We start from the raw sequence: 24,399 nt of genomic DNA on the forward strand, positions 1-24,399 counted from the left end.
GCGATGTAGGAGCTTCAAATTGATACCATAGTGCAGCTACTAAAACTCTCCCCTGAGTTTGAATCTTGTTGACCTCAAGCTAAGGGTCAGAGGTCAAGCTACCTGAAAATATTGTAAATTCCATAACTCAAGAAGGAAGACACCTAGGATTTTCAAATTGATATCGTAGGTGTATCTACTAAACTCACACAAGTTCAAATTCCAGTGACCTTGGCCTCAAGGTCAGAGGTTAAGTCCTCTGAAAATCTTTTGAATGTGCTAACTTCAGGATGTAGGATTTTGAAATTGATGTCTACTAGGAGGCTGAGGGGTAGCACTGGCGGTCGTTTTCTCTTCCGGGTTTGGTCTTCCGCACTTCTGAGATGAGCCACTTTGAATGAGAATATTGAAGCTCCTGTCGCCACTTTGGACCTGTTACCTCATGAAGGTCACTATGAGGAGAGGTTTCAGTCTCCCTTTGTGTTTTGTAAAATAATTTGAATGCTTTCAGTTTATGGGAAAAAGTTTATTAGATACACGTAACTCAAACCAGTCCAGTCTAACGAAGAGTCAATTTAGGATAAGATGAGCTTTATTCTCACTGTGAGCACAAACATAAAATATAATTGGAAAAAGCATATCTGTTGTATATAGACCAATGTTGCTGTAGTTAACTAAAAGCTAAATAAGAAAAAAAAAACTAGACTTTTGAAAAATAATTCAAAGTAACTGAAACCATTTTGTGAACTTGGAAAAATAAAATAAAATTAACAGTCCTAATGAGAGCAGCTTTAACAATGCTGAGAGTTATTATAACCAATTACGTTATAATAACTTATTTGGTTAACTTTGACTTTCAGGTCCGAATTAAAATGTTCCAATATTTTATTTTTATTAATTTCAATTAAATTGTATTCATACAGTGCCAAATCACAACAACAGTTGCCTCAAGGCACTTTGTATTGTAAGGTAGACCCTACAATAATACAGCAAAGAAAACCGCAAAAATCATATGACGCCCTATGAGCCAGCGCGTTGGCGGCAGTGTGAAGGAAAAACTCCCCTTTAACAGGAAGAAACCTCCAGCAGAACCAGGCTCAGGGATGGGCGGCCATCTGCTGCAATTGCATGGGGTGAGAGAGGGAAGACAGGATAAAAGACATGCTGTGAATAATAACTAACTAAATGCAGAAAGGTGTATAAACACATTGTGCATGGACGGTGACTGAAGGAGCAATACTCAATGCATCATGGGAAATCCCCCAGCAGCCTACACCTACTGCATGTCTGACTACCTGAAGAACTAATAACAGCCTCACCTGTGCTTTGTGTATTTTGTTCATCAGCAAATATCAGATTTCTAAAATACTAACTTAAGAATATTGACAAGGTAAACATTGTTCTTGCAGAGCACTAGTATGGTATTACAGTAGTAGTAATACAGCTAAACAAAAACAAAACTGAGGTAATAGTCTTTGGCGCCAAAGAAAAACGATTACAGGTCACCAGAGAACTTCAATCTATACATCTAAAAACCACAAACCAGGCGAGAAATTTGGGTGTAGTGATGGATGCAGACCTAAACTTAGAAAAACACATTAAGACAATAACAAAGTCAGCTTACTATCACCTCAAGAATATTTCAAAGATCTGATGTCTCAACAGGACCTGGAAAAACTAGTCCATGCATTCATCTTTAGTAGGCTTGACTACTGTAACAGCATCTTTACAGGTCTACCTAAAAAATCAGTCAGACAACTACAGCTCATTCAGAACTCTGCTGCTCGAGTCCTCACTAAGACCAAAAAAGTGGACCACATCAGTCCAGCTCTGAGTCTTTACACTGGCTGCCTGTCCGTCAGAGGATAGACTTTAAAGTTATGATGCTGGTCTATAAAGCTCTGAATGGTTTAGGACCAAAATACATCAGCGACCTCCTGACCCAGTATGAACCATCCAGATCCCTCAGGTCATCTGGATCTGGTCTTTTATCAGTTCCCAGAGTCAGAACCAGACACGGAGAAGCTGCATTCAGCTTTTATGCTCCATATACCTCGAACAAACTCCCAGAAAGCCTCAGATCAGCTGAAACACTCAGTTTATTTAAATCCAGGTTGAAGACTCACCTATTCTCAGCTGCATTTGAATAAAGCACCAAATCCACACTTTAAGCTTAAATTTCAAAACTTACATTTAACTACTGATTTTATCTACTGTTCTGATTTTATCCGTTTTGATTTTATATACTGTTTTGTTTGTTTGTTAATTAGTTTGTTTGTTTGCTTGTTTTAATCAATTTTAAATCATGCTTTTTATTTGTTTTTGTTTCTAATGTCTCTGTAAAGCACTTTGAATCACCTTGTTGTTGAATTGTGCTATACAAATAAACTTGCCTTGCCTTGCCTAGTAGTGTCTCATATTCTACACTAAACATAAAATAGTTTTTTAGAAAAGGTAAATATTGTCTAGCATTCTTGGATTTCTTGGAGTTTAATATAATTCACTGCATGTGTCATCTTTATCCAACTGTCTGGTGTTTGGACCTTAACTTAGTTTGTTCCAGTCAGTATGGAGCTCTTAAAGAGCGATCTGTGGTCACTAGACTTTTTTTATGACCCCTTTTTTTATTATTTTGAAATGTGTCACCGGAAACTCCGTGTTTTCTTCACGGTGTCTTGATGTTGGCCAATAACAAGTGCTGGAAACTGAGCAGCAGACTCCAAACTTCTCCGTCAGGACTGGAGAGAAGCTGAGCTGCATCACAAACAACTTTTTTTTTTATTTCAGGAGTGAAGTTTTTCTGCAGCACATGTCTGTGACACACACGGATAACACGGAGCAGTTGCATTTATTTAAAAAATGAGCTCGGTTTGGTGTGTTTTGCTCCTCTTTCTGCACTGCGCGGAGCTCCGGTACGCAGCTCCGCTGGAGGCGCAGCAGGCAGAGGATGCTGGCGCACTACCTGCGCGCAGCCAGGCGTCTCTCTCTCCGGAGAGGAGCTCTCTGAACGGGTTTCAAAGTTCAGGACTGCCCGGTGTAAAGCGAGTGGCCCGAGGAGCCAAAGATGGGGGCTTCAGGAAAAAAGAACCGGTTCCCGCCAACAGTTTAGGGCACCCGCGCCGGTACGACGACCCGAGCGCCTACTTCACCACACCGCGGACGTCCCGCTTCACCTCCGCCCCGGTGGGGAACCACTCGTCCGGCCGCGGTTCAGGGCTCCACAACCCGCTGTTCCCAGTTACCGACGGCTCCTACTGGGCGTACGCAGTCATGCTGCTCGCGCTCGTCCTGTTCGCCGCGGGCATCGTTGGCAACCTCGCGCTCATGTGCATCGTATGGCACAACTTCTACCTGAAGAGCGCGTGGAACAGCATCCTGGCGGGCCTGGCCTTCTGGGATTTCCTCGTGCTGTTCTTCTGCCTGCCTGTGGTCATCTTCCACGAGCTCACCTTGAAAAGGTTGCTAGGAGACCTGTCCTGCAGGCTCGTGCCCTACCTGGAGGTAAGGAGGAGGTGAAGGTGCGCGTGAAGGAAGTGTTTTAGTATTTAGCCTACAAGCAGCACCTTTTAGTGTCGTGTGAACACCTTGTAACTTTCACACACCCGAGTTTTACCATGTACCAACTTTTTCCTGTGTTTCCACAAATTCCCTTAATCAATGCCGAGATAAATTGTTTAATAAATACTTACATGTTTATTATAGATGCACTTAAAGTGTTGCCAGGTGAAGAATCTGCGTAATACTTTGTTCAGCTGTTTTACTGAAATGTTTAAATATATTGTCACTTAATTTGTCTTTAAGTCATTTCAGTTTTTTGATGCAATACATTTAAACACAATCGACCTCGATCAAAGTAATTAAGACATCAATAAACTGTGGTAATAAATTAAATAAAAGCTGAAGCATCAAAAAACAAGAAAAGCGATTATAAATTAAACACAACAATGAAAACTGCCTGAAGATACTAAACTATTCAACAATTAAATTCATGATTAAAGAGTGATCAATGATTAAAACTGAATGCGATGTTGACTTTTCTTTTTTTTAATCTAATGGATAGACTCTAATGTCATTATGATTAATCTTTGATTTTACTGAAATACATTTCTAAATTGTGTGAAATAAGTAAAAAATATCTATGATCTCCTGACTCAATTCTAAATACATTTATGAAACATCAAGTTCTAGGATAGTGATATAAAAAGTTCAGTGATATAAAAACACTTTTATACTCATTTAGTTGATTGGAGGTCATTTTCTGCAGGTAATCTTTCATTGGTTGTTTATTTTAGCATCATCCTCACTGCAGCCATTCAGAATTGAACATTTCTGCACAGATAGCGAGGCAGCGAGGCAAACTTTCACACAAGCATGGAAGTTTTTACAGCTCGTGTTTGACTGATTTTAAGTGATTTCCAGTTTAATAAAGAGACCTCCAGGTCTGATGAATGGCCCGTTTGTGTCTTTGTTCCTCCTCAGTTTCAGCAGCCTTTACTTTGAACAAACGTCCGTTATGGTCTGTTTGGCCTCTTCACCCGTCTGTTATGAACCATCAGGGGAGGCTAGTGTGGGGCCCCAGCATGAAGAGGCTCTTCTTCCTCAAGAACGAAACAGTAAAATACAGAGATGTAGTTTTCAAGAATGGTGGTGTTTATGTGCAGGTGCAGCTCCAAAACTAAGTCTCAGTAATGAAAGAGAAACTGTTGCTAATCCTGATGAATCAATGAATGAACAAAGAAAGAAAAGAAATAGAGATATCAGGCCGTCACTGAAAGAGAGCTCCATTTCTTTAAATGCAGAATACCAGCTCAGGATGGGCCAGCAGCAGCTCAGTTTGGAATTAAAAAAAGCTTTTGTACATGTTTTTAAATCTCTATTTTGAGGCCCAGTGTACACCTGAGTTTAACTGGCATACAGGGAAAAAAGGCTTCCGGCTTATATGGAGGATAAAAGTACAAATAAAGATATTGCTTTAAAAATGTAGTGATTAATCAGACGAAGCAAAAACAGATTAGACACTTGGGATATAAAATGGTATTTAAAGAATGCTCTTGAATATGTCCTCTTTTAGTGTTTAGCCTAAATACAATTTGAGATGCTGACATTTAACTCAGTGGATCTTCTCTGCATCACACAACAGTGATGTTACTTTGATTCGCTGCCTTGGACAACAGAAATTTAAAGAACGTATCATAGAAGACCACCGGGTTTTAAGGACCTACTGAAAAATAGTTTTCATGATTAAATAGTCTTGTCATTATGTAAAATATCAGAAATGAATGAAAAGCAAGACGGTTACAATTCCTTAAAGACCAAATGATTTAAAGGTATTGGAAGAGGCCTCATTTAGAGGTCAGTTAAAAGCTGAAGCAAGAGCTTAATTTAGATTTACTCTCACTGAGCGATGAATGCTTCAGCACAGAGATAAAGTCCTGCAGCCTGTGGAGTCTTTGTTTTTGGCTCTAAACCAGCTCTGTCCGCCTACACAGCTTCAGATCACTGAAGTGGAGTTTCACTAATTTGTAATAACAGCTTGTGTGAAGCAGTCTTTAACAAGGTCAGGCTGCCGGCCTCCTCTATTCTTTGCAGCTTTACCTATTTTTATGCTAATGAGTGAATTAATTTCTGGTTAATGAATTACTGTTGTTTTGTTTTTCTAAATGCTCTTTTACTGAACAGTACTGAAGCAGGTCAGGCTGCCAGCTGCCCTGTGCTCCGTTAGTTAAACTATTTTCATGCTAATTAAAGCTCTGTGCTAATTATCTTGAGTTGTGTCTTAACAGTCTGAGGTCGTTAAGCACTGACAGAGGGAGGACAAGTCTCTGTAATGATAGTAAGTGTTTCTGGCCAAAACCACCAACTTTAATGGGCACGAGGCACCAATTACTGTCCGCAGTACGAAGGCTAAGAGCTTTTACAACACAATGACCTTTTTCCCCCTCTGTGTGTCCTTTCATTTCTGTTTCTGTGTTCTGAATGTTAATGGAAAGTTGTCTTTGTAACTTTTTTCTTAATGCTTGTAAGATTTGTAATTTAGTCTGTAGCCGGCATAAAGAGCAGAGGAAATCCTCAAACATGCTTTCTTCAAAGCACTGGTTGAATTATATTAATTCTTATTAGCATCATCTTACTGTTTATGCCAGTTTGAAGTAAAATGGTTAAACAAAACAACCTTTAAAATCGTTAATAGTAACAATATTTTGTTAACTATTAATAAATTAGGTATTAATATTGTATTGAACATTTATTAAACATAAAAACAATATTTGGGTAACGTAATGGACCGTTCCATCAGGACAGGACAGATTTTTTTTCTCTCATTAACCATGTGGTGACTGACTGGGACCTGTTCTGCAGCTTCAGAAGTTTGAGTCATGAGTGTAAAAGACCAAAACATAAATAACTAAAAATAATTAAGAAACATTTGTTCTGTCATGGCTCTGAGCGTAGACCCAAGATTTTGTATTTTTGGACTGAATCAGTTTGTTTTGGGGGTTTTGGAGCTAATATTTATTGTTTTGAAGGCGTCTTTAATCTTCGGTTATTTTTTACGTTATCTGGTCTCTGTTGGTGTTTAGTTCTGCTTATATTCAGATCTCTCAGTCTTTTTAAGTCTTCAATTCCATTTCTGAGTCCTTGTAATGTAGATAACCTTTCATGTGCTGTAACTTCTTTTGACCAACCACCTATCCCACATTGTGAGATGACCTTTTTTTTTAACAGAGCTCAAATGTGTTTCATGTGGCTTACTCCTATATTTTAAGTTATGCAAGCTCAAATATTTCAATCCAGAGTATTTATAGTATGAATGTAAAAAAAATTTCATGACTTCATTAAAATATTGAAGCATTTGTAGAAAAATAATCATCAGATTCTGAAAGGGTCAGGTGGGAGGCAGTGATTGATTTTTCAAGTTGGGCCCAGTGGGGGAATCAGCTACCATGGCTCTTTTTGAGGATAAAAAATCACACCTGGAAACACGTCTACATTATATTTGCTTTTTTAAACCAAGATCCTCATGTTGATGTTGTGGTTTGAATTAGTATATGACTGCAATGCAACTGTGAATGAATGTCTGTCAGCAACTGCATTGATTCTTAGTGATGGCTTATTAATATTATTTTTTTCTGATCAATTTCCTCACTCTGTCAGGTGACCTCTTTGGGCGTGGCCACATTCAGCCTCTGTGCGCTCAGTATTGATCGTTTCCATGCAGCCACAGGCCCTGGGCCTCATCAGACTCCGAAGGTGGAGTCCTGCCAGTCCATCCTGTCCAAGCTGTCTGTCATCTGGGTGGGCTCCATGGTCTTAGCTGCCCCGGAGCTCCTGCTGTGGCAGCTCCTCCAGGAAACTGTCAGCCTGCCGACGCTTCCCAACGACCTACAGCAAAGCCAGCACGCAGGCTCACTGATGGCGGCCTTTAGAGGCCGGACTGAAAGGTTCAAGGTGGATATGTGTGTCCGTGAGCCATCTGTGGAGCTCCCAGAGAGCATCTACTCTCTGGTGCTGACCTATCACGAAGCTCGAATGTGGTGGTTCTTTGGGTGCTACCTTTGTTTGCCACTGCTCTTCACTCTGGCCTGCGATTTGGTGACAAAGCAGGTGTTAGCACAGCAACTACCACAGAAACCCAGCAGCGAAAAGGTGACTATCAGGTGCTCCTCCTCCTCTTCGTCTTCATCTTCGACAAAGAAAAAGCAGCATGTGAGGGAGCAGAGGCTACGCTCCACTGTGATGGCACTCACTGTCTTGTACATCACGTGCAACCTGCCAGAGAGTATTTGCAACATCACCCTGGCGTATATCTCTGTCCCAGTGACCGCTGCGCTTCCGGCTCTGGTTCTGCCAGCGTTGGGTCTGATTGGACAGTTCCTGCTGTTTGTGCGCTGCTCTGCGACGCCAGTGATGCTGCTGTGCCTGTGTCGCTCGCTGGGCCAGGCCTTCATGGACTGCTGCTGCTGCTGCTGTGAAGAGTGCCTCCCTGATGGCAACTCCTCTTCATCTTCCTCTGCCTCAACTGCTGCAACCTCCACCCTCTCCTCACCCACATCGCCTTCGCCAGTCTCCCTGTTTCCTTCCAGCAAAGAGGAGCCGATGAAGAGCCTGTTGCCGGCAGAACCAGCAGTCCATGAGAGAGTGAAAGACTCATCAGCAGCTATTGGGACACCCTGCTGAGGCTCAGAACATCACTTTAAAGGGTTATTTGGGGTTTAATACAACTTGGTTCTTAATTGGTAGTTTTGTCCAACATTTCAGTCGGGATAAGTATAGTCAAAAGATGGATTTACACCTGCATTAATTTACACTCGGTGACCTCCATCAACAAAAACAGACATGACAGATATGATATGAAAACAGGAACCAGAATGTAGGTGGGTTGCAAAGCAGCTTGCACAGGGGTGCAGTACATCTGAAATTGCTAAGGCATAAATTAAATTGCATGCTTCACATGAGATAGTTGGACATGTAGAAGCATATTAGCTAATCATCAGCTGATGTAGGTTTATCACTATGATCAGCTGATCTGAATGGATCATTACCTGTGTGTAACAATGTTATGCTTGATTTTACTACGATTCAAAGATCTGGGAGCACAGTTACATCACTAAGGAAGGAAGAGTTATCAGTACGGAAGAGAGGACGAGAAAGTTTGAAAAGATATCGGTATCGGGAAAGCTGTGTTCCAGTCTGTTTTTGTGATTTTAACCTTCATCTCTTAGGTCTAACAAAGGCGCTGTAGTGATTTTCCAACTAGGAGGAATTATTTGCACCCAGGTGTATCATTTTACTTTATAAATGCTGCCATTCTTCTTTTTTCCTTCTGCACAACTGAGTCCCATGCAAACCTTTTTCTGCGCTGTTAAGATTTCGAAACAGTCACTAGAAAATCTGTTCAGGTAAACCTTTTTTTCTAATGTGGTTTCTTGTTTGACTGATGAAGAATCAGATCTAAGCAAAAGTAAGGCAATGTTATGAATAAAATCTCAGCTAAATTCTACATACCGAATCGGAGCAAGTGCCCAGGTGTCTAAATACTTTTGGCAATACAGTGCATCTAAAAACTAGGTACCAGTGGTACAACCACCAGTCAAAGTTGTAGCTTGAAGCGAATCTGTGAATTATAGTGTGTGCTGACAAATGTTTACTTTTTTCTATTCCAGATATGTTTGATTAACTTGGAGGTTTGTTCTCAACTTGTCTGATCACCTGAGCTTTTTGATGTGAATACAGGTTATATATAAACTGCCATTTCATCAGCGCTCAGCTTTTAGATTCGTGATTACACTGTTATTGCAGGTGGTTAAACTTAGGGACAAAAATACCAAAATAAAATCCAAGTCGTTGTAAATGGTTCTTTACGTTTAGTCTGTATAAACTTGGGTAGAGCCACTGTAGAGCAGAAGTTTGTCAGACTAGCGTTAGGTAATTATTCAGATTATGGAGCATGTTCTAGATGGATTTAATTGATATGCCAGTTATTAAATGATATGTCATTGTTTTATGGTACAATTTACATTTCATAGTTATTGATAATTGTCTAATTCCCATTCAGGATATTTGCATCACATTTTCTAAGTACTGTATCAAAAAGAAAGTCATTTGAGTTTTGGGGGATTTTATTTTTTTTTTGTAAGGCATTTAAACTGAATATGAAGAAATACAGCACCAGGACAACTACCAGCAGACTGATATTTTTCAACAGTTATTTGTTTTTTTTGTCTGTTCCTTTTTTAAAATATGTTATTTTACTGTTATTCCTCATACATAGCTGATCTGCACAGGAGACATCAAATATGTGGATACATAAAGTTCAGGTGGTACAGGTTCACAATGGGATCAATCAACATGCAGAAATGTGAAACAAAAGTTTGACTTTTTTTACTTGTTTTATTATTTTGATTGAATAAAATACATTTTGAAAAAAAAATGTGTTCTTTGTTTCTTTAATATCTGGCATAAACAACAGCAGACAGTAGACAAAACTATCCATCAATGACTTCATTTATGAAGAGAAATTAGTTATTAAGATAAAATGGTTTTGATTTTATTTTTTTTAATAAGCAAAAATAGCAATTTGAAAGCAAGACATTTATGAGGGTGTTTTATTATTTTTTTTCTATTAATAAATATATTGAAGTTGTATCAGTTTGCTGTTTACATCCTTGTCATTTGTGTTTACAGTGTAGGTTTACTGCATTATATGAAGGCCTTGCATTAGAGTGTGTTGTAGCTTATACTCAGTAAGTACACACCTCCAGCTAAGTTAAAAAATAACAATACCAAAAAAATTAATTAATAAAAAATTTTCATCTCATACACTAAAAAAGAAGAAAAAGCCCAAAAATGTAACTTTTTGAATACATGATTTGAATACATGTAAATTATCCCTGCAATTTTGTTACACAAGTAAAATGTCAGGTTTAATGGAATCAACTGAAATTTACTTGACTGATATACATTTGGTTTATACCAAGCACATTTTCCTTAATGATTAATTATTTGAATTTACCTTTGATTTTATATATTTAATATGTATTTTACTCAAAATTTGTGTTTATTGAGGGTGAAGAATCTCTTTTCATTGTATATATTTTTTATATTCTGCATCAGTGAACTTCACTTCTGCCTAGAAACAATGAACACACAGTGGGTTACATTGCATCAGTTCACATGTACGCACTACACTTTGAGCTAAAGAGCCTGCAGAACTAAAACCTTTAACATGTTTGCCACAAAAAAGTCAGAAAGAAGAAAAAGTTCTCTCGATACTTCCAGGAACATCAGATTTGTTTTATTTTTAGTTTATAGACAATTCTGAATGTGATTAATGTTAAACCTACATGTAGAGACAGAAAAAACAGGCTGGAGGACAGTGAGAGAAAACATTTCCTGAAAGGTGCATTACATGTAATGAACATCTGAACTCTGGGTGATTGTTGTCTGGATTCATTTTCTTTAGCTGCAGACGGCTCATGAACACTCTGATGTCTACTGGAAAGAATGCCTCTGCGCTGTGATTCCAACACCCACAGACTCAGAACGCTCTTCATGCCTGACTGTGACACTCCTTTTTGTCATTATTCAATTATTGAAGGTCACAGCTTCACAATAAGTGCTGGCCTTTGAGTTCGAGCAGCCATAATGAACACAGTCACTCTATGACCAGTTGCTTAGGAGAACAGACAGGAATTCCTTGCTTTCCCAATTTTTATCCACCCATGTATTTTAAAGAGGCCCAGCCTGTTTTCTCCTTTTTCATATACTGACGTGAAAAAGTTTGTCATGCTTCCTCCAAATGTCAGCATTGTGCATACAATGTAGAGCAGCCAGAAAATTTCTTCAGCACAGGTATGTAAACACACACAAAAAAAAAACATTAAAAATTTATAATTATAAGAAAAACTTTCATATTATGCAGAAGGTAGAAGCAGGCGTTCACAACACTGAATCTGATGCACGATTTTTATATTTCAGTCCATTATTTTTGAAATTGTTCATTTATATCGTGACATATAAGATCATATCTTGTATCCCTCTGCAGAAAACATAATATATGGATGACGATATCTTTGTGGCCTAATAAATTTAAATTATAGATTTTATTCAGCTTGACATTGGACAGAGTAGTCGATATTTTGCACCTCGTTTCCTTCGCTGAATTCACGTCGCTGCACTGATTCAATATTCTGGATCTCAGCAATTCTCAAGCTTTAAAATACTCTTACACAAAATAATGGAAAATAGTACTTCTTATTCAGTCTGTTTGAACATAAATCATAAATAATGCTTTTTCCACATATTACATGAATCAATATGGGCATCTTGTGTCCTTAACCTATACGCATCAGGAATTAATAGTAATGATTTTCTGTGCCTTTTCACTAATGTGCAAAGCCAGCAGTTTCCACATGCAGTACCGGCTTATTACATAAAAAACATTACATACTTTTAACAGCATGTTACAGACAATGAATTATACAGTACATGTTGAGCTTTTCAGTGATGATCTCTGGGTAAAAACTCCTTTTGAGGCAATTTTTCTTCACCTTGTTTGATATTAATCTTGGTTAATATTAATGTTATCTTAGGCACACACCTGTGGCTGTGAGTAAAGACGGTCCGCCCACCTGGTAAACTTTTTATTTGCAAGGCTCAGCCAATTAGGACAAAGCTGGCCTGCAGAGCTACGCCCCCGCCCCTCTATGTCCAATATAAGATATATAAGGATTCCATTAAATTGGAAATCATGCAAAACTCATCAAAAGTCCAAGAATAAAATTCAGGAGATGAGAGTATTAGGCTTTCTTTAACTGCTTGCAGATAACTCACACAACTTCTGTGTCAATTATACATTTCAGAAAAAAGGTTTGGAGTACTTTCCGTTAGGTTTCAGTAATACAAACGCTCCAGCAAATGGACAAAATTTCATTTGACACTTAATGAAGAGTAACAGAGCACCAGAGGTTGGGTTTGATTCAGGAATGTGTAAAATTCCATCAAATGAAACACACGGAGCTACCTGCTTATAGCAAAGGATCAGTTCAAAGTACCTTCATCTTCTGGATAAAAAAGCGGCCCCTGGATTTATCTGCTGTGCTAAAGCTCCCATCTCTTTAAATCCACCCTCTTTTTAATCCAGCTTTCTCCTGATTGGCTGCTCTTTGCAAACACACTGAACAAATCAGTCCAAATACCTAAAGTTGAGCCAGGTCTGTATTTGGGCTGAGGCTTGTGTATAGTTTGACCCAGAAAAGGTGATTGTCCGAGTGTCATGTGGCTCTACTTGGCTGGAAATCTGGGACAAAGAGGTTGGCTATATGTTTACGCGTAGAGTTACTTTCCTCATTTTTGGATTAGATAAAACTAAATGATAACTGCTTTCTGAACTTATTATTGGTCTTATTTTACCCAGTTTTTATCCGTTTTCCCTTCTGTGAAACCGATTAACACAAGTTAATGATTTCAAGCTGGCATATAATTTGGAGGTTGTTAATGTTCATTCTTGCAGGGAACAATCCCTGTGAAAGTTGTAAACAAAACAAAACAAAACCACAAGGAGGCACTTAAAAACCACAACAGACATGAAGCTGAATAAAAAAGTGGAGATCCAAATAAATCAGGTTTTTAATATCACAGAGTCCAAGTGTCTATTTAGTCCCAAATGGACACATTTAATCAGATGATGTACCAAGGAGTGAAAAAACGTTGCTGTTGACTTTAGAGGTGTGATTATTTGAAGTGAATTAGGAAGTGTGACGTACATATACAACTTCACTTTGAAGGTTTAAAGCTTTAATTTCACTGAGGACACCAGAGTCCCTTCACAGATGTTTTTACAGCCTTTGAGTTTCACTTTAAGAACCTCTGCTGTATGTTGAGTCTCGGTTCCTTTTAGCTGACATATTTGTCCTCCCACGTCGCCTTGCCTGGGCAAAAAGAAGGAGGAGGGGATGCTTCAATAAGGCCTGCTTTGTTCAGGCATCCCCCTCTCTGGCTCAGAGAGAGAGACACTTGAACAAAGCTGCATATCAATCGCCATCCGCTGAGGGAGTTGCTAAGCTACACGACACCCACCGCCTCCCACCAGCTGCCCCAGTCGCTGAGAAGAGAGAAGAAAGAGGGCTGAAATGCAGGGGAGGAAAACTGCTGTGGTCTGCTAAGATAAGCCAAAACTCCTCTCTTCTTGGTTGCCTTGGCAACCAGCTGAGACACAGCAGCATGGTGGCCTCAAGTTAGCAATATGGCCCAAAACCAACACTAAAGGCTCTTTCTAAACTCTGCATGGCCCTGCTGTGTTTACGTGGGCCCGAACGATGTTTACATTACTTGTGTCTAAAATGTTTTATTGCAAGCGAGTGAACGTAAAACAAATCGATAATTCATAATCCACTGATGGATAATATGTTAATGATGTTTGTAGCTTCTGGGTCTGAAAGGTAATGTCCATGCACAAGTATTCTTTCTAATGGACAGCAGGGGGGGACTTTCAGAAGACGTTTCTGTGAAAACTGCCTTTGACTGTCATGCTCAGGACTCAGTAAACATTGTCCTGATTATTTTATGGTCTCAAGTTCTAGTTTCAAGTCCAATCGTGTCTGTTGTGGTAGCCTAGATTAAGCATGAGTCGGAACGCCGTAAGAAAGCAGTTATCATTATTTTTCAGAACTGTCCTTTCTGTTTGTTTTGAAAACACAGACATGGTGTTGCTGAAAGTCTTGCTTTGAAAGCTTTGAAGGTACACAACAGACTTAATAATGCCACAATGACTATGTCCATCCTTTATATACAGTCTATGATGCTAACCAGTTATATAACTGCACTGTAGTCTTATATCATACACACCTTTAAAAAGTCCCAAAACTTCATGCCGCACATGAATTTCAAGTGAGTTTTCACTTTAGAGTTTTAGAGTGGAATAGAAGTTATGAGCTAATTCTTCAGGTTGTCACAGATCCTTGCTGCTCAGAACTAAATAACAGACAACTGACTAATTCTAATTTCCCCTTGTGGGACTAATAAAGGTATCTCATCTATCTATCCCAAAATCACACACCAGGCCATATTTTAGTCAAATAGCCACTCAAATGTTCAAAATGTTCAAAAAGCACCCACACTGCAAATATGGTCTTACAAGTTCAATTAGGTGGCTTGAACTGATGAAGATCAGGAATAGCAGATAAACTATCAGGTAAAGCTGCATGTGTCAAGTCAGCACACCTATCAGTAAAATGTAAACCTGGGAAAACTTCAGAATGGTGTGTTACATTTTTATTTATCACGACTCAAGGTCCAACAGTAAACCACAGTTTTCATGATGGGGGAAATCATACAACAGGCTGTAAACAAATATTTTTATGCCTTTTTTGGGTCATTTTGGAAGTCTGTAGTCCAAACTCCAGTGGCCATTAGAGGAAGTGCAGTTTCAAGCTTCATTTTTCAGCCCCCGGGATTTCTGCTGGGGAGAGCGAATCTAAACTGTCTCATTTACATTAGCACAAAATTGGCCATTTTCTATATGAATGAATTAATATATTAAATGGATTAATAAGTAAAATAGATGAAAAAGATCAAAGAGATACGTTCACTGACTTTCCTCACAAATTGCACAGAATTCCAAAATAAAAGCACTCTGTTGCCTGTCTTTATCCCCATTATATTGATGTCCAGTCTTTCCTCTGTGTGCTCTGACAGTTGTGGTTTGACTCTGTCTTGTTCTGTCTCCAGCCACAGTGGGCTCAGGAAATATGCAGCACAGTATCTGTTAGCAGTGTCCATTTCCAGGACAACAGCTCACTGCTAATCAGCGATGCTATCAGAGGCCTGTTCACAAATGAAACCCTCTGTTGGCTAAATGCAAAGCCAGCACAACCCAGAGTTGTTGCTTAGGATCGCAAAGACACTATAAAGGCCTTTCATTCGTTTGCTAGTCATTGTTGAAGATATTACCAATAAAACAACATCATTTAATTATTTTTTTTTAAAGTCTATCAATCTTTTTTTAAATATTTAATTTTTTCTGTGACATGTACACACAATCGCTGGAAATCCTCAGGGGTGATGGCATGTGTATTTTTAAACTTTTTCAGGCTAGTGATTTCTTCTTGTTTGCAGTCTTTGAGCTGATCATATCCAGACTTCCTTAAACACAAGACTGAGACTGATTTCAGTTATCTCAGGTGAAGTATTTTAATTCCCAGTTTCAGATGCTAAGAGGAAATTGTCCTATATGAGAAAGAGAAAGTGCTCTTGAGGCAGCAGGAGGGATGGTGGTGAATTCTAGTTTTTCTTGACTGTGTCTTGCACCAAAAAAAAGTTTTTCTCTGTCTCTGCTTGATGCTAGACTCCCACAGAGTCCTCTGAGCTGCAAAGTTCCCATCAGAACCAGAAGGTCCGAATGCTTTCTTGTCCTCGGTCACCAGTCCAGTTTGTTCTGTTCAGTGAGAGACGGCAGGCGGTGGAAGCTGACTGGAGGCCCACCAGCAGCCTGGGGGAGGACTGCCAGGGCCACTTCCTCGTTGATCCCTTTTAAATGACATGGGAAACATCAGTAAAGCTCACAAATAAACTCTGGGGGTCCCTTTGAGTCCTGAGTAAACAGAGCTTTCATTAATTTGGCAACACTAAGACAAAAAAAAAAAAAAGCCAAAATTCAAAGGCAGACTTCAGGAAAAAGTTCAAACACAAGATATCTTGTGTTTGAACTTTTTCCAGAAGTCTGCCTTTGAATTTTGGCAATTCAAACTAATTCAATTCAAACCAATAAAGTCAAATTAATCTGACTTTATTGTTTATTTTCATGATGAGAAGGGCGATACCACAGATTGTGATTTGGAATAGATAAAACCTATACCAGGGCCACAATCAGCACTTTTCATATCAATAGTTTTTCATGAAAATGAATTTCTATTCAATTCAATTCAGTTTCGACCGTTTGGGCCGAGCGGAGGAAGACAGAATATTTCTGAAAAATGTTAAATTTTTTGATAGAAATCATTTTATAATTTTTTTTATGCCGGTTTAATTTGATTTAAAGCCTCAACCATGTGTTAGATCAATATACTGATACTGAAAAGTAGTTGTGTAGCTGGCAGAATAACAGCACATTCACACCCCAATCATCATGACGCTTGTTCTGTGACCTTGTTTTTATTATAATTTAACAGCCTAACATCATTTTCTGACTGACTCTGCCAAACGCAAAGTTTTTCCAGTGCGAGGAAGAAGAAAAACAAACTTATGTTAGGAGGCAGGAAAGATGAAAGCATGATCATCATCAGGCCCTCTGGCAAAGTTCCAGAGGTCCACAATACCCGAGCGTCCATCTGTGGCACAAAAAAGGGAAAAATTATCTTTTGTTTTAGTTCTCTTTTTTGTGGGTTACGATTAATCTGCCCCAGCTGATTCATTTTCCATTTAATGTAAGGTATCTCACCCCTAAAGTTGTAATGTGATGCTAACTTTTCCCAGTGAAGAACAGCTCTCTCAGTTATTAGAGGAGGGAAAAGTTCTTTTAAAAGCAGCTTAAAACAAATCAGTGTCAAACCAGTTAGCATGCATGTTAGCATTAGTTACGCAGGTGTTGGAGATCTAGTAGTCACACACACACACACACACACACACACACACACACACACACACACACACACACACACACACACACACACACACACACACAAATCCAAATGAGGATTTGAGAGAAAGCATGTAACAAAATTTAAAAAAAAATAAAGGTTGAATGTCAGACTATATATTGTGACATATCTTGAAGAGATGAAGACAAGTTCATGATAAATCGTATTAATTCAAGATTGGCAGATCTCTTTTTTGCCACACGAGGGCAGTGTTGCTCCATGACTGAGGATTCAGCGTCTCTCAGACATGAAGGGCGACACCAGGTACAGATTAATGATGGTCAGATACAGCTGCAGTGTTGAGAAAGTTTAAAATCAATAACTTGATTTCAGTCTGACAACAGACACATCTATCACTACAATACGTTGTGGCAAAGACGGGAAATATCTGTGAATCATAAACGTATCTCAGTTCATGAAACTTTGACAATTTCAGTGCATTTTATTCTTTCTTAAGGATTTAAAAGCTGAAACAAGCTGATTTGTTCTGAAACGTCTGAAAATAATCTCAAAGGAGGTTTTCATTCTTCTTGAAACTTTTAGTGCTCAGTCAGCATTATAAAGATGTAAAAACCTGTAGCGACTGCCAGGAGAATATTGGAGGATGTAGTTTGTGATGCTGTGGAAATATAAATGTGAAATCCTGACTGGCTTTTGAAGCATTTTGTATCACTCATATTACCGAGTGTAGACAAACAGAAACACCTCTGAGCAGCAGGGGGGACCTGCGGCAATTCTAACACCCTCAATATCTCCAATTAGAATCAAGCTGGAGGGCTGACACTGATTTTGACGTGACCACGAACAACTTACAATAAAAAAAATAAACTAAAAAAAAAAGCTGTTTCTAGACAGCATAAAAGGTTTTTATCAGGGCTGCAAGATCTAAGCTCCAGATGGCCCAATCTAAGTGCTTCTGTCTGTATTGAGAAATGAAGCTATGACTCACCGAATTAAATCCCTATAATGTACTGTTTTGGTTTCTTTTGGGGTATTTTAATGGAATTATCATATAAAACTTTTGACTTGAGTTGTATCCTTCAGATCTTTCAGAAGGTTCATGCTTTATAAGATTATTTTATAGCTCTGTTTCTAAGCGCTAATTAGGAGTTTTCTGTCTGTAGTTTGCTAACCTAGCTTTAGCTGATAATAGTGTTTAGCCTACTCTTGCAAATATTTGCACTTCTGCCACTAGAGCCCTAAGACAGGAAAGGCCATAAAGTCAAAGAGAAGAATTTAAAAAGCTGGCTTCAGTAACAAATGGGTGGGGTCATGGTTCCTACATCCTGGATCCTTCTTTTTTACATTTGAATATGCAACATTTAAACGTGACATTGTTTTTAAAAGGGGTGTCTTTAAACAAATGTGTTAGTTCTCAGCAAAGACAACAGTTAGTTCACTTATAGGAACCACGCATACTATGAACTTAGCAAATGTTTACATTCAAGCCCAGATGTTAATGCTGACTCACACTTTCAAATCCATTAATTAAAACTTAATTAAATTTTGCTGGAGTGGCCACTCCTGGAAAGATTGGCAGCTGTCCTCACTGTTTTCAACTCATGAATAATATTTCCCTCTGCAAAATGATGGCGTTTATATATTTTGGAAATGGCCTTATAGCCCTCTTCAGATTGATGGGCAGCAACAATTATTTCTCAAGATCTGCCAAAACCTTTGGTTTTTAGAGGAGGTCACACTCACTGACGATCAATCAATGATTAATTAGTCAAGTGCATTTGATTAGTAGCACCTGGCTGCTACCTACTCTCTTAATTGGAAGTAGTTAAGTTACTCAGTCTTTCAAAGGGTTGCACAGATTCCCATGAAAACTGACTCCGTGTTTCTGAACCTATAACTGGTGCATTTCAAGAAGTTTGTGAGCTATGACTGTGCTACAGCCATGCAGTACTTCTCCATCCTCTGTCACTGTTGCATATGTATTAACACTTTAAGTCATTCTTTCCAAAGATAATAAGTAAACCTGTCATGGACACAAACGCTGTCTGATGGCTGTTAGGGTGTTGGAATACATGTTCAGTGCAGAACATTACTGCTGAGGATTTTCTATCAGCACTGTTCCTCAGTGTGTTGGATATGGAGGCTGGATGTTTATACAGGAGGCCTGCAGCTCCCTAACAGAGACCAGCTCACAACGTCCATATTTAGACTCTCAGCAGGTCCAACAGCTCGGCTTGTTTATGACAGCGAAACGCAAGACACAACACAGCATTTTATACCCGCATATGGTGTTTGTGTGTGTGTGTGTGTGTACTGATACAATCACATTGTTAGGACTAAGTAGTCCTCCCATGGTTAACTGTGTCTCTTGTGGTTTTGTGTCTCATGGAAGAAATGTAAGCTAATATGATGTCTTCACAAAGGTAAAAACAGGTTATGTTTTTTCTTTTGCCTCCATTTCACGGACCAAGAAAAGCTCAAGCCCAAAATTCAAAAGATAAGAAGGAATCCGAATATCAAAAACATGCTAAAGAAATTCAAAGTAGAAGAGGAGAATTAGACCACATATACACAAGATAACGAGGGGAAAGGAAACAGATGGGGACCACGACAGGATCTAATGCGCAACAAAGCTAAGTACAAAGCACAGATGCATGACTATCAAAATAAAATACGAAGCAACTAAACAGGGAGACACCTAATACAAAGAAAAAGAAGACTTGACAACAAAATACAGTGAAACACTGAGAAAGCTAAACTGAAACACACAAAGAAATAAATGCAAATCAAAAACATGAAAATAAAAATAAACCAAGGGTTCATCCTCACAGGCGAGCGCTAAGACACCAAAGGGATCAGAGCTGCTGATCGTTTGCATCAAAAGAACCCAGTTGAGGCTGTTTGGACACTTATTAAGGATCCCTAATGGATGCTTTCTGTTGGAGGTTTATGAGCATGGTGATTTGAGGTCACCTGGGAGAGGAATACCTGAGAATTTGATCAACCTGCCCCTAGAATAGCACAAGAAAATAGTTTAAAAAAATAAAAAATAAAAAAAATAAGTACACTTCTATTTTACTAAAGTTAGTGTACTTTTAAAAGTTTTGGAAATTTTTGTGTTTGCAATTTTTTTATAAATATTTCCAGCAAGTGATCATGACCGTTAGCTTCATCTTCAGAGACAAAATGTTCTGCTCCTATTCTGGCTCATTTACTCAACAAACAACTCCTCCTCCAACCAAAATACCTACTCTGATCCAAATACTGCCATTCAAAGCTGCTAAAATGACTGAACCTCAAACTTTAACATAGTTTGAGGTTTGGTGACACATACACGCATATATAACACTCTTAAAACAATACAAACTCCAAAGGTTTCCACTAGGAAAGTTCGACCCAGCTGTTGTGTGGCGGTAGGGGATACGTTTTGAGTTTAATGTGTAGGCAGAGAGAGAAACACATACCTGGACATTATTTTCCACTTCTTCCCACTTAGTGTATAAACTTGCCAATAAGATACATCGTCTAACTTAACAGTTGTAGCTTTTGTCTTAAAAAATGTGCTTACCACTAGCGTGCTTGTAGTACACTGGTGAAAACCGTGGAATAAAGGATGTGGTTGTCAACATGACCTTTAATGATGTTAGTGCTGAATCTAATAAAACTGCACCGCATTTTGTCCCCAGATTTGCACCTCCTCATGACAGCAACCTGACTACTCTTTGGCATTTGTCTGCTCTGCCTCTTGCTAACTGAAAATTGTAATCACATTACCGTAATGCTCTGCTGCCCGCTGCTATGGACACAAGTACATGTATGTCTTGTGAGCCCCGTGTGGAGGATAATGGTTGATGTTCTTGTTTTTGATTTGCAGGAATCAAACTGAGCAGCTGCTGTAAATCAGCGGCCAAACCTCCACACAGCAGAGACAGCATCTCCCTCTCTCTCCGTCTGTCTTTCATTCATTCTGTCTGTCGCTCTACCTTTCTGTTTGAAGCCGAGCTCTATTTAATTCCCAGTTTCCCTCCCCCTCAGAGACTCAACACTACATCCCATCTTGTCCTTCCCTTTGTTTCTCTCTCTTCCTCCCACACCTTCTCCCCCTCTTTCATTCCATCTCTCATCATCCGCCGCCTTCAGCTAACCAGCCTCCCAGCAGAGAATTATGAATAGAATTCAAATCAGTTGAGCTTTATTGTCTCCCACCCCCTCTCTACCTGCCCCCTCCACGTCTCTCTGTCTCTACTTTCTAACTTTCTCCAACTGTTTTGTATTTATTATAGCTGTGACCTCACACCCACACCGCTCAGCCTCCTATACATTAACCCCTTCTTTTCCTTTCTGTCCTGTCTCCTGCCTGCTTCTCACAGAGCCTCCGCAGCCACCCAGCGTTCATGAACTGCCACCGTGACTGAACGTGGGATTAAGCCTGGAACAGAAGTGTTGCACAGCAATTCTCACTGTCAGATTCTTTCTGAAGACAGAGCTTCTTTTACACAAGACATTTTGTAGGAGAGCACAGGTGGAATTAACGATGGCTCAATTCCATTAAAGCCGCGTTGCAGACGTGCACTCCAGTCCATTAATCTGACTGCATCTGTTTGCACTGGCTTCATGTCTGAATGCTTGCAGCTGGTTTAGCAAATAGGCTGACACACGATTAGAAATGTGTGAGTTTGCTAAAGAACATGACTCTTTTAAGCTAAACCCGGGGTGTCAAACACAAGGCTCGGGGGCCAGAATCAGCCATCCAGCTTTGGACCTTTAACTGTATTTTCACAGGTTTTGCAGCATTTCTACTAAATGAAGACCTTCACCACTGACATTTATAATACACCAAAGTAATTCAGAAATATATAAACTACCACAGAAAAGTTCCGGTTTTTCTACTATAGACATTTCTAGTTATTATTATTTTTACAGTGGGTCCACAGGAGGAAAGGGGAGATTTTCTGGGCACTGAGTTACCAGAACGTTTTCTGTAATTTTATACAATTATTTATTTGTGCTGACAGATTTCTTGCATTCACTAGAACAGCATTTCTGTATTGTGTAGAAAAACTGAAATATACTGTTGAAAATGCACTTTTTTAATTTTTAAAATGGGAATAAATGTGCAGTTAAACATCTTTGCACTGACATCAAGGGAGGTTTCGCTGGTTTGGCCCATTTTAAGATCAGAGTTGGCTATGTGTGGTTCATGATGTAAAATGAGTTTGACCTGCCTGATCTAAACCATCAGTGTACATCGATTTCCATTAATGCCTTGCCAGTGCTAGTGTAGAGCCATTTTTGAGAATGAGCCCACATTTCAACAGGTTTGAGAGCAGGTTTATTATGATGCATTTCTAGCAGAAGCTTTAGTGACGTCCCTGGAAAGAAAATCAGTGCAGACAGAATCTGTGGGCTGAGATTCATCTGTGAATTCCTTGTGGTAGCTACTCCTATTGCTGCTGATGTTAGTGTCATGGCTCCTCAGTCCTGCAGTCCAGCCTTGCCAGCTTCTATCTGTCTCTTCTTCTTGTTCTCTCTCTTTGGCTTTTCCCCTGTGTGAGCATAGATGTTGGTGTTGTGTTTACTGTTTTCAGGGGTCGTCATGCTTGGTACCCTTTATCTGCCCAAGTTACAGGCACATCTGGCTGCAGGGCACTGAGGAACTCACCTGTGAACAATGACTTATTTCCTGTATGCTTCTTGAGGCTGAGAAAGTGGACTTACTTGTGGAATCTCTAAACCTATCCCTGCCTGTCCTGACACTCTTCATGCCTTTTATTTGTTGCTTGTTTTCTCCCATTCTGTGCAAAGCAAATAAACTGTGAACTTTCTTTCTGTGTCCTGCATTGTGAGTCCAGTTCCCCAGTGATCTTTGACCATTAGTGGCTACAACAAATCACACCATTGTCAGATTTTTGGTGGCCAAGCATGGAATCTGTTTAATCTCCGAAAAAGAAAAATAGAATTACAAAAGAAAGTACATTGATTTTGAATAAGATTAAGAAATTCACAAGCAATTTTGAAAAGAAGCCCGACGTTTTCACACATCCCACCAGGAGAAGGTCCTCAGAGCCGACCCAGCACATGCTGCAGAGATTAGATTTCTTGGCTTTGAGAGCACATTGGTGTCCCCCCAGTAGTGCTGGAGGAGGTGGCTGGGTAGAAGAAGATGTGGGCATCTCTGCCTTGAGTTCTGCACTTGTAACCTGGATAATGGCCGGATGGCATGGATGGTTGGATGAATGAATGGATGGATGGTTGGATGGACGGATGGATGGATGATTGGTCAATTTTGCCAATGCAGTGAACAGATTTCTGTGTGATATGTGGAAGCAGCTATTTGCTGCAAGCACACACATGCACACGCACATGTCTCTGTGAAACCAAGGCTTAAAAAGCAAGGTCACACGAGACAATGGTGACGATGCTCGTTGCCACAGTGGCAACAAATCTTTTGCATGTATGGAAAATATCGTATGCAACAGTGAACCACATGCAGAAAATGCAGGATCACCCCAGACTGGAATACAGCCAATATTAAAACACCTCTGCTTTCCTCGCTGTGAGTAAAAACTGTTTCAAAAGAGGTCAAAGAAACCCAGAGATAAAGAAATTTTTTTTTTCTTTTCTGACAATGAGCAGATGGATCTAAATCTGTGTGTGTGAAGCAGTATATAAGTTGCAGGATGGTGAGGCCAGCTTAGTATAAAGACTGCTTCCCGTCTGTTAAAAAATACACCTGGAGACATCTCTGGAGATGCTTACAGAGATGTCGCATGTTTGTTCTGATCTGGGTTCATGAAACAAAGAGATGCTAAGATTGGAGTCACAGGAAGCTGCATCATACATGGAACGAGGACTGTGGTGTCCTGAGCAGCTGGGCATGTTCTAGGTGTTCCTAAATATCAGTCCACTAAACAAATGCGCAGCCTCAATACACTTCATAGCTCACAAATATATATAATGTTACAATTTTTACAAGTTCAGACTGTGACTGACTAAAAGACAGCGGGCATTGCCTGTAATATGAAAGGGTAAATTATTAATGATGATAATATTACTGTGTGGTCGGTTTCAGGCATGAGCTCAACACTTCTGTGGTTCAATTCTGCTTCATTTTCTGATCCATTCATGTAGTGACACACATGCATGTTACCATGGTTACAAAATCACCTTTTATAGATATAGATTGTACAGCTCATGTACAGATTAGAAGACAGGCTTCTTAACTAGTCACAGTCACTACAATGACACGCAGTCTTGTTTCTGGGCTGCTTTCTATTCACACCCCAGGCAACAGACCCAGAGACTGACTGGAAGCGGAGTGAGACCT

General features: G+C 39.5%; 1 protein-coding gene across 1 annotated transcript; it reads left to right on the forward strand.

Annotated features, from left to right (window-relative positions):
- The first annotated feature begins 2,690 nt into the window (after positions 1-2,690).
- Positions 2,691-9,907, forward strand: gpr37l1a (G protein-coupled receptor 37 like 1a). Its single transcript, XM_085274759.1, has 2 exons — positions 2,691-3,480; positions 7,132-9,907. The coding sequence occupies exons 1-2, from the start codon at positions 2,839-2,841 to the stop codon at positions 8,152-8,154; spliced, it is 1,665 nt and encodes a 554-aa protein (XP_085130885.1). The 5' UTR covers positions 2,691-2,838; the 3' UTR covers positions 8,155-9,907.
- Positions 9,908-24,399: the final 14,492 nt, after the last annotated feature.

Source organism: Mchenga conophoros, linkage group LG5 (assembly GCF_057382185.1).
Source record: "Mchenga conophoros isolate Kocher_MC1m ecotype Shallow Benthic linkage group LG5, M_conophoros_male_GT1.1, whole genome shotgun sequence".
NCBI lineage: Eukaryota > Metazoa > Chordata > Actinopteri > Cichliformes > Cichlidae > Mchenga > Mchenga conophoros.